This window comes from Tursiops truncatus, chromosome 3, assembly GCF_011762595.2.
Source record: "Tursiops truncatus isolate mTurTru1 chromosome 3, mTurTru1.mat.Y, whole genome shotgun sequence".
Lineage (NCBI taxonomy): Eukaryota > Metazoa > Chordata > Mammalia > Artiodactyla > Delphinidae > Tursiops > Tursiops truncatus.
In genome coordinates this window covers 94735034-94749320 of record NC_047036.1, presented here as the reverse complement: position 1 = coordinate 94749320, position 14287 = coordinate 94735034, and the positions used below count along the sequence as shown (strand labels likewise).

Genomic DNA, 14287 nt, shown 5'->3' with positions numbered 1-14287 from the left:
GGAATAGGAACATATATATCAATATTTACCTTAAATGTAAATTGACTAAATGCTCCCACCAAAAGACACAGATTGGCTGAATGGATACAAAAACAAGACCCATATATATGCTGTCTACAAGAGACCCACTTCAGACCTAGAGACACATACAGATTGAAAGTAAGGGGATGGAAAAAGCTATCCATGCAAATGGAAACCAAAAGAAAGCTGGAGTAGCAATTCTCACATTCTCACATGAGACAAAATAGACTTTAAAATAAAGACTATTAGAAGAGACAAAGAAGGACACTACATAATGATCAAGGGATCGATCCAAGAAGAAGCTATAACAGTTGTAAATATTTATGCACCCAACATAGAAGCACCTCAATACAAAAGGCATATGCTAACAGCCATAAAAGGGGAAATCGACAGTAAGACAATCATAGTAGGGGACTTTAACACCCCGCTTTCACCAATGAACAGATCATCCAAAATGAAAATAAATAAGGAAACACATTTAATGATATATTAAATAAGATGGACTTAATTGATATTTATAGGACATTCCACCCAAAAACAATAGAACACACTTTCTTCTCAAGTGCTCATGGAACATTCTCCAGGGTAGATCATATCTTGGGTCACAAATCAAGCCTTGGTAAATTTAAGAAACTTGAAATTTTATCAAGTATCTTTTCCGACCACAACGCTATGAAATTAGATATCAATTACAGGAAAAGATCTGTAAAAAATACAAACACATGGAGGCTAAACAATACACTACTTAATAACGAAGTGATCACTGAAGAAATCAAAGAGGAAATAAAAAAATACCTAGAAACAAATGACAATAGAGACACGATGACCCAAAACCTATGGGATGCAGCAAAAGCAGTTCTAAGAGGGAAGTTTATAGCAATCCAACCCTACCTTAAGAAAGAGGAAACATCTCGAATAAACAACCTAACCTTGCACCTAAAGCAATTAGAGAAAGAAGAACAAAAAACCCCAAAGTTAGCGGAAAGAAAGAACTCATAAAGATCAGATCAGAAATAAATGAAAAAGAAGTGAAGGAAATGCTAGCAAAGATCAATAAAACTAAAAGCTGGTTCTTTGAGAAGATAAACAAAATTGATAAACCATTAGCCAGACTCATCAAGAAAAAAAGGGAGAAGACTCAAATCAATACAATTAGAAATGAAAAAGGAGAAGTAACAACTGACACTGCAGGAATACAAAAGATCATGAGAGATTACTACAAACAACTCTATGCCAATAAAATGGACAACCTGGAAGAAATGGACAAATTCTTAGAAATGCACAACCTGCCAAGACTGAATCAGGAAGAAATAGAAAATATGAACAGACCAATCACAAGCACTGAAATTGAAACTGTGATTCAAAATCTTCCAACAAACAAAAGCCCAGGACCAGATGGCTCCACAGGCGAATTCTATCAAACATTTAGAGAAGAGCTAACACCTATCCTTCTCAAACTCTTCCAAAATATAGCAGAGGGAGTAACACTCCCAAACTCATTCTACGAGGCCACCATCACCTTGATACCAAAACCAGACAAGGATGTCACAAAGAAAGAAAACTACAGGCCAATATCACTGATGAACATAGATGCAAATATCCTCAACAAAATACTAGCAAACAGAATCCAACAGCACATTAAAAGGATCATACACCATGATCAAGTGGGGTTTATTCCAGGAATGTAAGGATTCTTCAATATATGCAAATCAATCAATGTGATACACCATATTAACAGATTGAAGGAGAAAAACCATATGATCATCTCAATAGATGCAGAAAAAGCTTTTGAAAAAATTCAACACTGATTTATGATAAAAACCCTGCAGAAAGTAGGCATAGAGGGAACTTTCCTCAACATAATAAAGGCCATATATGACAAACCCACAGCCAACATCGTCCTCAACGGTGAAAAACTGAAAGCATTTCCACTAAGATCAGGAGCAAGACAAAGTTGCCCACTCTCACCACTATTATTCAACATAGTTTTGGAAGTTTTAGCCACAGCAATCAAAGAAGAAAAGGAAATAAAAGGAATCCAAATCGGAAAAGAAGAAGGAAAGCTGTCACTGTTTGCAGATGACATGATATTATACATAGAGAATCCTAAAGATGCTACCAGAAAACTACTAGAGCTAATCTATGAATTTGGTAAAGTGGCAGGATACAAAATTAATGCACAGAAATCTCTGGCATTCCTATACACTAATGATGAAAAATCTGAAAGTGAAATCAAGAAAACACTCCCATTTACCACTGCAACAAAAAGAATAAAATATCTAGGAATAAACCTACCTAAGGAGACAAAAGACCTGTATGCAGAAAATTATAAGACACTGATGAAAGAAATTAAAGATGATACAAATAGATGGAGAGATATACCATGTTCTTGGATCGTAAGAATCAACATTGTGAAAATGACTCTATTGCCCAAAGCAATCTACAGATTCAACGCCATCCCTATCAAACTACCACTGGCATTTTTCACAGAACTAGAACAAAAAATGTCACAATTTGTATGGAAACACAAAAGGCCCTGAATAGCCAAAGCAATCTTGAGAACGAAAAACGGAGCTGGAGTAATCAGGCTCCCTGACTTCAGACTATACTACAAAGCTACAGTCATCAAGACAGTATGGTACTGGCACAAAAACAGAAAAATAGATCAATGGAACGGGATAGAAAGCCCAGAGATAAACCCACACACATATGGTCACCTTATCTTTGATAAAGCAGGCAGGAATGTACAGTGGAGAAAGGACAGCCTCTTCAATAAGTGGTGCTGGGAAAACTGGACAGGTACATGTAAAAGTATGAGATTAGATCACTCCCTAACACCATACACAAAAATAAGCTCAAAATGGATTAAAGACTTAAATGTAAGGCCAGAAACTATAAAACTCTTAGAGGAAAACATAGGCAGAACACTCTATGACATAAATCACAGCAAGATCCTTTTTGTCCCACCTCCTAGAGAAATGGAAATAAAAACAAAAATAAACAAATGGGACCTAATGAAACTTCAAAGCTTTTGCACAGCAAAGGAAACCATAAACAAGATGAAAAGACAACCCTCAGAATGGGAGAAAATATTTGCAAATGAAGCAACTGACAAAGGATTAATCTCCAAAATTTATAAGCAGCTCATGCAGCTCAATAACAAAAAAACAAACAACCCAATCCAAAAATGGGCAGAAGACCTAAATAGACATTTCTCCAAAGAAGATAGACAGACTGCCAGCAAACACATGAAAGAATGCTCAACATCATTAATCATTAGAGAAATGCAAATCAAAACTACAGTGAGATATCATCTCACACCAGTCAGAATGGCCATCATCAAAAAATCTAGAAACAATAAATGCTGGAGAGGGTGTGGAGAAAAGGGAACACTCTTGCACTGCTAGTGGGAATGTGAATTGGTACAGCCACTATGGAGAACAGTATGGAGGTTCCTTAAAAAACTAGAAATAGAACTACCATATGACCCAGTAATCCCACTACTGGGCATATACCCTGAGAAAACCAAAATTCAAAAAGAGTCATTACCAAAATGTTCATTACAGCTCTATTTAAAATAGCCCGGAGATGGAAACAACCTAAGTGTCCATCATCGGATGAATGGATAAAGAAGATGTGGCACATATATACAATGGAATATTACTCAGCCATAAAAAGAAATGAAACTGAGCTATTTGTAATGAGGTGGATAGACCTAGAGTCTGTCATACAGAGTGAAGTAAGTCAGAAAGAGAAAGACAAATACCGTATGCTAACACATATAAATGGAATTTAAGAAAAAAAAAATGTCATGAAGAACCTAGGGGTAAGACAGGAATAAAGACACAGACCTACTAGAGAATGGACTTGAGGATATGGGGAGGGGGAATGGTAAGCTGTGAGGAAGTGAGAGAGTGGCATGGACATATATACACTACCAAATGTAAGGTAGATAGCTAGTGGGAAGCAGCCGCATAGCTCAGGGAGATCAGCTCGGTTGTTTGTGACCGCCTGGAGGGGTGGGATAGGGAGGGTGGGAGGGAGGGAGACGCAAGAGGGAAGAGATATGGAAACATATGTATATGTATAACTGATTCACTTTGTTATAAAGCAGAAACTAACACACCATTGTAAAGCAATTATACTCCAATAAAGATGTAAAAAAAAAAAAAAAAATCCTGGGAATGGTATCTACCCCCACAGAAAATGTCTATTCTATGCTGGAATAGACAAAGAGTCCCTTGGATCCTTGCTTCCCTTTTCAGGACATATTTCCAACGATTCAAACCAGAATTGGGCAGTTAATAGGGGTTAAACAGTATAGAACATATTAAGCAAATTTGAATCATGCAAATTTAAAATGGTTTGTTAAAGAACACATTAATAGTCCCATCTTATTTTCCAAATTTGAAATAAGGTTAATTTCCTTAATTTTAAAAAGTGCATCAAAAGTCTTATGACTTCATAGTTGTTGAAACAAGTGAATTATATTCTGTTTATGACACTTCCTCATTAGTACCTGAAAAGAAATCCCTGCCGTGTTTTGTTATTTTAACACAACAGTGCTGTCGTTTGGGCATCTGAACTTGTTTGTGTGACTTTGGTGACTAATGTGATGTTGTTTTAACATTCATTGGTATTTTAATATGAAGTCATGGTATCCCCAATACCACCTGAGCACTTTTAAATAGAGTTGTTAGTTTTAGCTAAAAAACACATATGAAACTTATAACCCTAGAATGAAAGTTAGCGAGGAGGGAATTAGATAATTATACTGACGTGAATACAGTTAATTTGAGAAAGAGCTCTCTGCAAAACAGTAAAGAAAATGCAAAGAAAACGAAAAGCAACACAACAATATCTTCAGATTGCTGCCCTCCACGACCACGTTTATCTGACTTGGCTTTTACTTCTGCTGGAGAATTTGTCTTGAATCAAGTGACTTTTGAATTACCTGAGGGCTTCAGGAACGCTCCCCTTTCACAAAATGCAGCCACCTGTTTTGGAAGCCTCCTGCCTGGAGCCCCTCCTTCCTTGCAGCCTCCTCCCCGCCAGGCCCCATTATCCTGCGAAAGAGGGGCCCAGGACTCCACCCTGCCCCTAACGCTACCGCTACCCGTACCTGCCCCTTCTCAAGCTCTCACCTCCACGGCAAGGCCAGGAAGACATCTAAACCAGAGCCCACGCTACTGAGTGGAAATAACAGTCGCCTTTCCCCACGTTCAGGATAATGTGTGCAAATTAACTGTAGTCTTGGGAGGAAAAAAGGCAGTTATGGGAGGAAAAGAGGCAGTTAACAACTAATGTTTGCATGTAAATTTCCAGGTTACAAAGCTCCTCCCGTAAACAACCACTCTTTAAGCCAAAAGGGAGGCAAACGATGATTCCGAGCTGTGGGGGAAGAGGCAGGGCAGCTAGGATCACAAACAGGTGCAGAACATTTTGGGAACGCAGCCATAAGGTTCCTTCAAAGTCACACCTAGCCCACCAGCGTGTCCTTGTGGCCCTCCTTAGACACAGCAGACCTCAGCATCTAAGAGCAGAATATCTTTACACATGTCCACGTGTGATAGATTCTACTCAAAATATGTTATTTCCAACCTTAGTTATCCGTGTCTTATGTTTATCCTCATGCCACGCATGAACCGCATTTTCAACTTCACTAAATTTTTATCTCTTACTTAATGAGTCATCTTTGTCGAGTCTGGATGCTATTCCAAGAGTACAGTCTGGTTCCCTGTAGAGTATATGATGGACTCCTTCACTTCCCAGAGCTGAGCCAGAGCCAAGTGCAACATTCCACTGATAAACTCATCCCAAATTTCAAGTTTCTGGCTAAGACCATGACTTTCTTAGGCATGTTCCATTTCCTCTTTGCTTTCTGTCGCAGCTGGCTTTCTTTCCAGGGTGATCTTTCGTGAAGAAACAGGTATGATCCTTTATAAGAATTATTCACTGTGCAGCAGCATTGAGAGCAACAAGCCACTGGAGATGAGGATGCTGACAGTCACCTTGGGTCACGCGTGAGCTCTGGGCCCACTCCTTCATGCCAGGTACAAACCATGGGCTTCCACCTCATGCCTGAGTAGATTTATCAATATATGCCATGAACATCTGACTTGGCTCATGTTGTATCTGTGAATATGAAGCATCTGACCAATGATTGTTCAATAAGGGAAATCAGGCTGGATCCAACAGCTGAGGAAAATGACTTGTTGTTTGCATCTAACACGGTATTATTAATTCATCCTTAGGAGGAGGGGCTTTGAACGATTCTCCCCCTGGTGACAGACTTGGCTCGTCCACAGCTTCCTTGCCTCCACAAGTCAGTGGCACAAGCCTGGAAGTTCACGGGCCCAGGAGAGAGCCTCCACCTGCTGTAGGGCCTGACTCTCCTCAGCCCGGTGAAGTCGATCTGACTAGGAAAAACTGGGCCTGAGGCACTGGCCCTACTTACCTCCACACTCTAGCGTAGGGAGTGAACCAGTCTATAAAGTACTGCTACAATAACCTTGATATTTCTCTAAAGGATTATTACGTAAAGAGAGTATAATTGGGTGAAAAACTGGGTGTTTCAGGATGGAGCACCTATTTACACAACTCTAGGGAAGTGTTCATGCCCCAGAGGTGAGGAGCCCAGCGGACCTGCTCCTTGATAGGGATGACGCTTAACCTGCCTGCAGCGTTTCAGCCAGAGCAGCTATCCCAGCTGGTGTCAGTTTGGGTTGTTTGGTGTCTGTGTCATAGTGGCTGCTAGACATTTTGGGCAGCACCCTGGCTTCAAGGCTGCAGTAGCATGTAGGCGAAGCCAACAACAGGTAAACCTGAGCTTCCAGATGCTAGTGTGCCCGCTTTCCCTGTTCTCTCCTGTACTCTGAAAGGCAGCGAAAGCCTGGGAAGTGGGGGGGCTCAGAACCTGCCTCGAGTGGGCTTAATGAGCAGGCTTTCCATAGAAACCCGTCCGCAGAACCGCAGTGGGAACCGTTGCATCCCGTTCTGCAACTCCGCGCTGAGAGTGGTAACAGGGCTTGGGGGAGATCAGAGGGAGAACCAGGAGGGGACGGTGGGGTCTGTAGGCATAGCCCCTGATGCAGGAGTGCCTGAGCAGCCCGCGGCCAGTACAAATATCCCCTTACCTGGAGGGTCTCCGTCACTCACCTCCTTGCCCCTTTCAGTCCTGCTGACATGCTCGTAGTCACAGATAGCAAAGGCGGCTAGATAAGTGGGCATATGGGGCGTGGTGTGAAAGGTAGTAACAGTCCACTTGCTTCCATTCACGTCTTCTTTCTCAGACTGACCTAGAGAAATTGATTTTAGTCCAAATCACTGTAAATAAGCAATAATAAGCACAATTATCTACCTTTGAAATAATTCATCAAGTCGACTGTCACTCAGCTATTTCTTCCCAGCTCCTCCCCAGAGTGCAGCAGTTTGGACTTGTCTACCCCCAAGCTATCAAAAACATATTAGGAAGGCCTAAGGACAGTATCTCGGTCCTGAATTAGCACTTTGAATGACACGGTCTGGATGGAGGGCAAATCTACGGGCACTGTAAACTAGACCCATGAGCTACCTCCTCTCTTTCCCATTCACGACTGTTTCCTAGTCCAGCCCATCTCTCTCAGCCCTTAATCTAGAGTTTCCCAGGCCCATAGTAGGTCAACAAGGTACAATTCTGCCATTCTCAGGTTTCGGGCAGGTCTTCAGTGGAGTCACACTGTGGGTTTTAAACCTGAAATCACAAACTCAAACGCCTGTGAGCGCCGGGTACTTGATGTGAACGGGCTGGTTTACACTAACAGCGAGTGGTGGGGACCATGGCAGGCAGGGGCAGGGGCTTGGTCTGAAGGAGGTAGCCCCTTCTCAGCGGCAACTATCACTGGCACCTTGGAAGTGCAGGGCCAGTGTTGTAAGATGTTCTGAGTTTCAAAAAAAAAAGTAAGAATTTTTATTTTTATGAGGAATCTCTGAATTAAAAGAAATTGGATGCCAATTCAATCAAAAGAAAAAACTACTGTGAGCCAAAAACAAAACAAAAAAACCAAACCAAACCAAACCCACATCTATGTACCAGATTCAGACCAAGTTCACTAGCTTGTTATCACTAATGATCAATAGTTGAAGCCCAAATTAACGGGCAGACAGGCTGCCAATGTATGAGAACAGTGTAGTGTCCTCAGCTCCTAATACAAACAATCAGGATTTACCATCACCAAGATGTGGGTGCTGATGCATATCCCATGTGACTGCCCCCCCTGGTTATAATATACTACAATCATAACACACTCTCAACACATTGACCAGAAAATCTACTGATATAAAATCTATTACAGAGTTAAATATATATACACATATATAATTCATATAAAAACATATAAATACAAATATATAATTAAACATATAATATATAACATTATATATACATATGTATATGTGTATATATAATTATATTATATATATATAGATACACATATACATATATGTACATGTATACATTTACAACGATAGGAAACATTACTTACCTAGCTTTGGCATGTTGGAAAGGGCCACATAACTTGGATGATGAATAACTGTAATATTAAAAGTTGCCTTCAGAGCTGGCTCATCAAAACAAGGGAAAACATTCCTGGCAAATGTTGGTTCCATCTGAGATGCTAAGAGGGCCCTGAAATACATTTTTGGGAAAAATCTATTTTTATTTCAAACCAGAGGAAGCAAAAAAATATATATATTGAGGGATTATGGCTTATAATTATCTTCAGGAAGGAGCTGTAATGTTTTCCCCTCATCTTCCTCACTGCCCTCCCCATAATACAAACACACTCCAGTCCTCACTGTCCCTGAGAATTCCTGTAAGACCTAAAATACAAAAGAACTCTTTAATTTTCAACTGCAAAATAACATTTACTTCATTACATCATATGCCTTTAAAACTGTTTACAAACAAAATAGGAACAAATATAACAAACATGCAATGCCAGGCTTTTGAGAACCAAGGATTTTTTAAAACTAGGATTACTTCTTTGGGGATGGGCTATTGCTTTCATCCTCCATCAAAGAGCAAGTCAAAAGAAGAATGTATGTTTTTTATCTTTTTCTCACATGTTCCTCTTTTTCCTGGTTGAAAACTTTAAAAAGTTTTATTTTGCATATCCTTGGGGCTAAACAATATGGACACATCCCAACTGAACAAAACAATTTTCATTTACATGTGGATGGATTTATTGAATCCCTACTGCTCCTTCCTCCATCTCCAAGGAAAAATACAAAAGGTGACACGATCCCACAATGCACTGGTGATTTATAGGGAAAAGCTTAGGGACAAGAGTACCCTGAGCAAACAAGATTTCCAGGTTCATCCTCTGTAAACACTGCCTGAGTCTGACAAGAGCATGGGTCCTATCAAACAACTTTCTCCTCCAAAGAAACCTGCAGTCTCATTATCCCATTTTCCAAGACTCTGTGACCTGGGAACTGCTTTTAGATGACAATTGTGGATGATAAATTCCTTTTTTTCTCCGAAGGTGCTGAGACTTAATGTCTCTCATGCATTTACCCCAGCTCAGGCCCAGTCCTTAGATAAATAAAAGGATAATTCAACACAGATATCTTGAGAGCACTGTCTATCCATTATTCACCTCTGTAAATCCCTCCTCCACCATGATAAGGGCCCTGCTCACATAAAACTTCACACAGCTTTAGGAAGAGCACACACAACAGGAGGCATGTTCAAAAGCGTTTCACAGTCAGCTAGTTTGATGTGCTCAAAACCTCACTGTGACAAAACCGTAATTTTCAACAAGCGTATTTTGCTTTATTGGCTTTTCCCTACTTTATTCTACTCTTGCTTTCTTGGCTGAAAGGGGGCTTGTGGGCTCTGACAAGCAGCCACTTTGGCTGCAAGACTCTGCTCCATCCACCGCTGGCTGAGCAACCCTGAACTAGTCACGTAGTCTTGCTGAGCCCGTTTCCCCATCTAGAAAAAAATGACACTAGCTATGTTTCATCGCTGGATGAGCTTTTATATTATTAGTAACTACATGTAGCAATAAATGACCTGTGAATTCGCCTATATTCCTTCCAATCTCACAGATTATTCTTGATATAGATGAACTACAGAAGAATTCAAGGAAGAATAAGTTACAGAGTAAGGGTGGAGGGTTGGAAATTACAAATGCATTTAAAAAGCTTCCATCACTTTGCTGTACAGCAGAAATTAAACACAACATTGTAAAAAAAAAAAAGTTTCCAGAGATCACAGGTGACCACAAGCTGAATATGAACCACATTTGTCTCCCCAATTGATTTTAAACTATGAGAAATTAGGGGTTATGTATTTTTTCTTCTGTATCATTTAAAATACTTGGCTAAAATATGGGTTCATGGCAAATAAGTATTTTCTCAGCCGTGGAGGCACTATAAAGTAAAGGAAGCTTGATGTTAGTATATACAGAAGAACATGAAGTATTTTGCAGAGTTTGCCACCTTGGCATTTGTTTGTTTTGTAGTATTGGTTGGTATCTTTTAAAGGGATGGGATAAAGTACAGAAGATTCAAGCAATTGACAATACAGTGAAAAGAAAGATGAGCAGGGAACTCAGCAACCTGAGTAGTTGCTCAGGATCTGCAGTGTAAACATAGTGGTGTAACTTTGGGAAAGTTGCTTAAACTCTTTGGACATCCATTTCTATAAAATGCAGGATGGGACTAGATGATCTCTAAGTCCACTTAGAGCTCTAAAACTGATTCCAACAGAGATAAAGGCTCCAACAGGATGGAGAAAAGAGCCCTTGAGGTGGCCATGACTGAGTCATCTAGGATGAAGAGAAATAGTCCCCTTGGGAGTTTTCATACCTGGCCTTCAGCAGATCTGTGAGCCTCCTGAAATCGCAGGGACACTTTGTACAAACGGTGATCTGTTAGCATGAAAAGTGCAATGTAAAGTGAAAAAGTGCATTCAAGTATATAATACATGCTTATATATTTGGAAAGCCAACACATGCCTGTTGTTTTTGTAATGGAAACTATAGAAAGTACAGCTTGATGACATCTCTGCTGCCATAACTCCCCAAAGCATGTGACTCTCAAGGAGGTGGCAAGGTGGGGAGGAGGGAGAAAATCAGCCTCTTCGAGGAGGTGGGAAACTTTCATGCTCACCAAAGGTGCAGGTTTAAAAAGGCGAGGAGACACCAGCTTAGGGAGTCACTGCTTTAACAAATGAAGCAACAAGCAAGTCCTTCCAATTCCATGATTAAGGTCTCCAGAGAAGTGAAATGAAAGAAACACTTGGCTTTTACTCAACTATTTCCCTCCCTGGTGTTATACAAGCAAACAAAAAGGGAAAAATCCCTACAACACACAGCCTTTCTGGCTCTCAATCTTAACTCCAAAGGTCAGGGCCAGCCGGCAGCACACACAATCTGGTTACGCCACATCTGGACCCAAGGCTGATATTTATTTCCCTTCTCTCTCTGCTTTGGACTCAAGCAACCCTGTAAGGATATCCTTCCTCCCTTCAAACCTCACAGAAACATGTTATTATGGTGCCTATGAAGTCTGGGTTTAGAGTGGTCAGCCGGTGAGGGAGTTCATTTGGGAGAATTTGTCTCCTAGTGGCTCGCTATTGCAAAGCCACTTTCCTGCCCTCTTGTACAGCAAGAGAATGGTGGACTCACCACTTTCTTATGCTGGAAAAGGTCTTAGCAGGCAAGACACGTGATGCCCTTGGGGATCCATCTACTACCACATAAAAAATATTCATTCAGTACAGTATTTCATTCCAAATTATTTTATGAACTCCATACGCCTACAGCTCTAGTTAAGAAGTGCTAAATAACATAGCTGGTCAAGGATTAAGTAAGACTCTTTAGAGAGTTGTCTGCCCTGATTTTTTTTTTAACACAGTAACAACACTCAGATATCAAAATGTTTAGTAAAGACGGACGTTACACCACTGGATTGGCCCGTGAATCATGTTTGTTTATTACTTGTGTAATATGATCTTAAAACTGAAGTTTCCACCAGACGACAAAACATAATAGATGTAAAATTCCAAACAAAGGTGCCAGACCATGTTATGAAGATTTTGAAAGTAAATGGCCTCAAGAACCTTCAAGCCACTCTTGGGTTTCTCAGCTACATCGAGGACATAGAAGAAGGGTCAGAGAACGTAGATAAAAGAGATCAGAGGAGAGATTCCTTGGTGGGGAGGGACATTATGTTGCCATGTCCTCCTGCACCCAGGGAGTTGGGAGGAGGTGCCACCCTCTAAACCTGAGACAGGGGGAGAAAATCCCTCACAGAGCAGTGGAAGTGTTTCCTAAGGCTGAGGGACTTAGAGGCTGTACCCAATTCACTCCTGAGAAAGCTGAAATTGACACTGGCTGGAGTTGGACTCCTATCAGGTGGGAATCTATACTGACTGTTTTGGAGCCAGAACCAGGAGAGTGCTGCTGCCTTGGGACCCACATCAGTCCCAGGCAAGGGATGTATGAGTGTTCCTTGGAAAAGCCGTGGGCCCTGAGACAGAATCTTAGATTCTGTCCAATAGAGCCACCTGGAGGAGCTTGGAGATGCACTACTGTGTGTCTAGGGGCTGAGGAAGGAGTTACAAGTGACAATCAGAACAGAGAAATAAGAGAAGCAACCTTCAGGGACAAGAGAATTGTAGGAGAAAGAGAAACAGTGAGAAAGCTCTGAGGAGTCCAAGAAAATGACATCTCAAGGGAAAAAGGCATCTGCTAGACCAGAGTGAGACCAAGCAATGAGAGTACTGGTTCAAATAAGAGCTTCCCTGTGTGTTGCCTCTCCCTCTCTCCACTAGTCCCACTGGACCTGGTAGGGTTTAAATAACAGCTCAAGATGGAAGGGGAGGACTAGAAATAGGAGGCAGAGAGATGGAAAGACCACTACCCTCTATGTCACTGCAGGCTTCTATCCGTAAGTCAGCCCAAACTCGGAGAAGTGAGGTTGGAGAGAGGAAAAGGGAGATTTAACAGCAACTTAAGTTCAAAGTTTTGAGTATCACCCAGGACTGGATTTCCTAAGTTTTTTGCATCTGGATAATGTTTGTAACTTAGTGACCGTAGATCATCTATTACCTAAGAATTAGCAGGAAATTATGGGTTGCTAGAGTATACATGCAGGAGCAAGAGCTATTATCCCAGAGACTAAATTGTAAAAGGACAGTGGGAGAAAAATGATTGCATTTTTACTGAATTATGAGGTGTGGTATTTCAATATGCTAGTTACACTTGTTTTCAAAAGATACAGGATCTAAACCTCTGATGAGCAAACCATCTCCCAGAGAAAACTGCTCAGCCACATAAAATGTGTGGGTTCAACAGCTCTATAAGGTAATGAACTGACCTCTTTTCTCTGTGACACCAGCGATATCATGTGCTTGGCACTTGAGTTCACTGACCTTGTTTTGAGACTTCTAAATTCTTTCCTAATATTACTCAAATTTCTCTCTTGTGTGTCATACCCTGAGGACTGTGCCAGATTTCCTGCATAAACAGCAACTGGAAGGGAGTCTTTTTAAATTCACTGCTCACTCTTTGGACACCTGCACAAAATGATTGACCTTGATCATGCTCTTTCCACCTTAATTTGTCCCAAATAAAGATCTTAATTTTCTTCAGGCATTTGACACTAACAAGCCGCTCCCACCTCTTGATTTTTCTATTTTCATTTCTCTAAATACTACCGTATTTTTTCTTATCTTTTAAAAAGGAAATGGGGTGATCAGAGATGCAAGTATTCCTAAAGGATACTGCACAAGAATAGGATTCATACATTCGCTCTCTCTTTTTTTTCTTAAATTTCGGTTGGTTTTTATTTTATTTTAATTTAATTTTGTTTTTACACAGCAGGTTCTTATTACTTATCTGTTTTATACATGTTAGTGTATATACGTCAATCCCAATCTCTCAATTCATCCCACCACCACCACCAACGACCCCCCACTCTCCCCCCTTGGTGTCCATACATTTGTTCTCTACATCTGTGTCTCTATTTCTGCCTTGCAAACTGGTTCATCTTTCTAGATTCCACATATATGCGTTAATATGTGATATTTGTTTTTCTCTTTCTGACTTACTTCACTCTGTATGACAGTCTCTAGGTCCATCCACTTCTCTGCAAATGACCCAATTTTGCTCCTTTTTATGGCTGAGTAATATTCCATTGTATATATGTACCACATCTTCTTTATCCATTCATCTGTCGATGGGCATTTAGGTTGCTTCCATGACCTGGCTATTGT

At 40.6% G+C, this 14287-nt stretch overlaps 1 protein-coding gene across 1 annotated transcript in view; it reads right to left on the bottom strand.

Moving 5' to 3' along the window:
* LVRN (laeverin) overlaps nt 1-14287 on the bottom strand; it is an 80576-nt gene that overhangs the window by 49405 nt on the left and 16884 nt on the right. The window contains exons 2-3 of the mRNA XM_019940860.3: nt 8544-8686; nt 7180-7319 (exon numbers count right to left, since the gene is read on the bottom strand). Coding sequence (XP_019796419.2) covers nt 7180-7319; nt 8544-8686 — 283 coding nt within the window. The remainder of the gene's footprint in view (nt 1-7179; nt 7320-8543; nt 8687-14287) is intronic.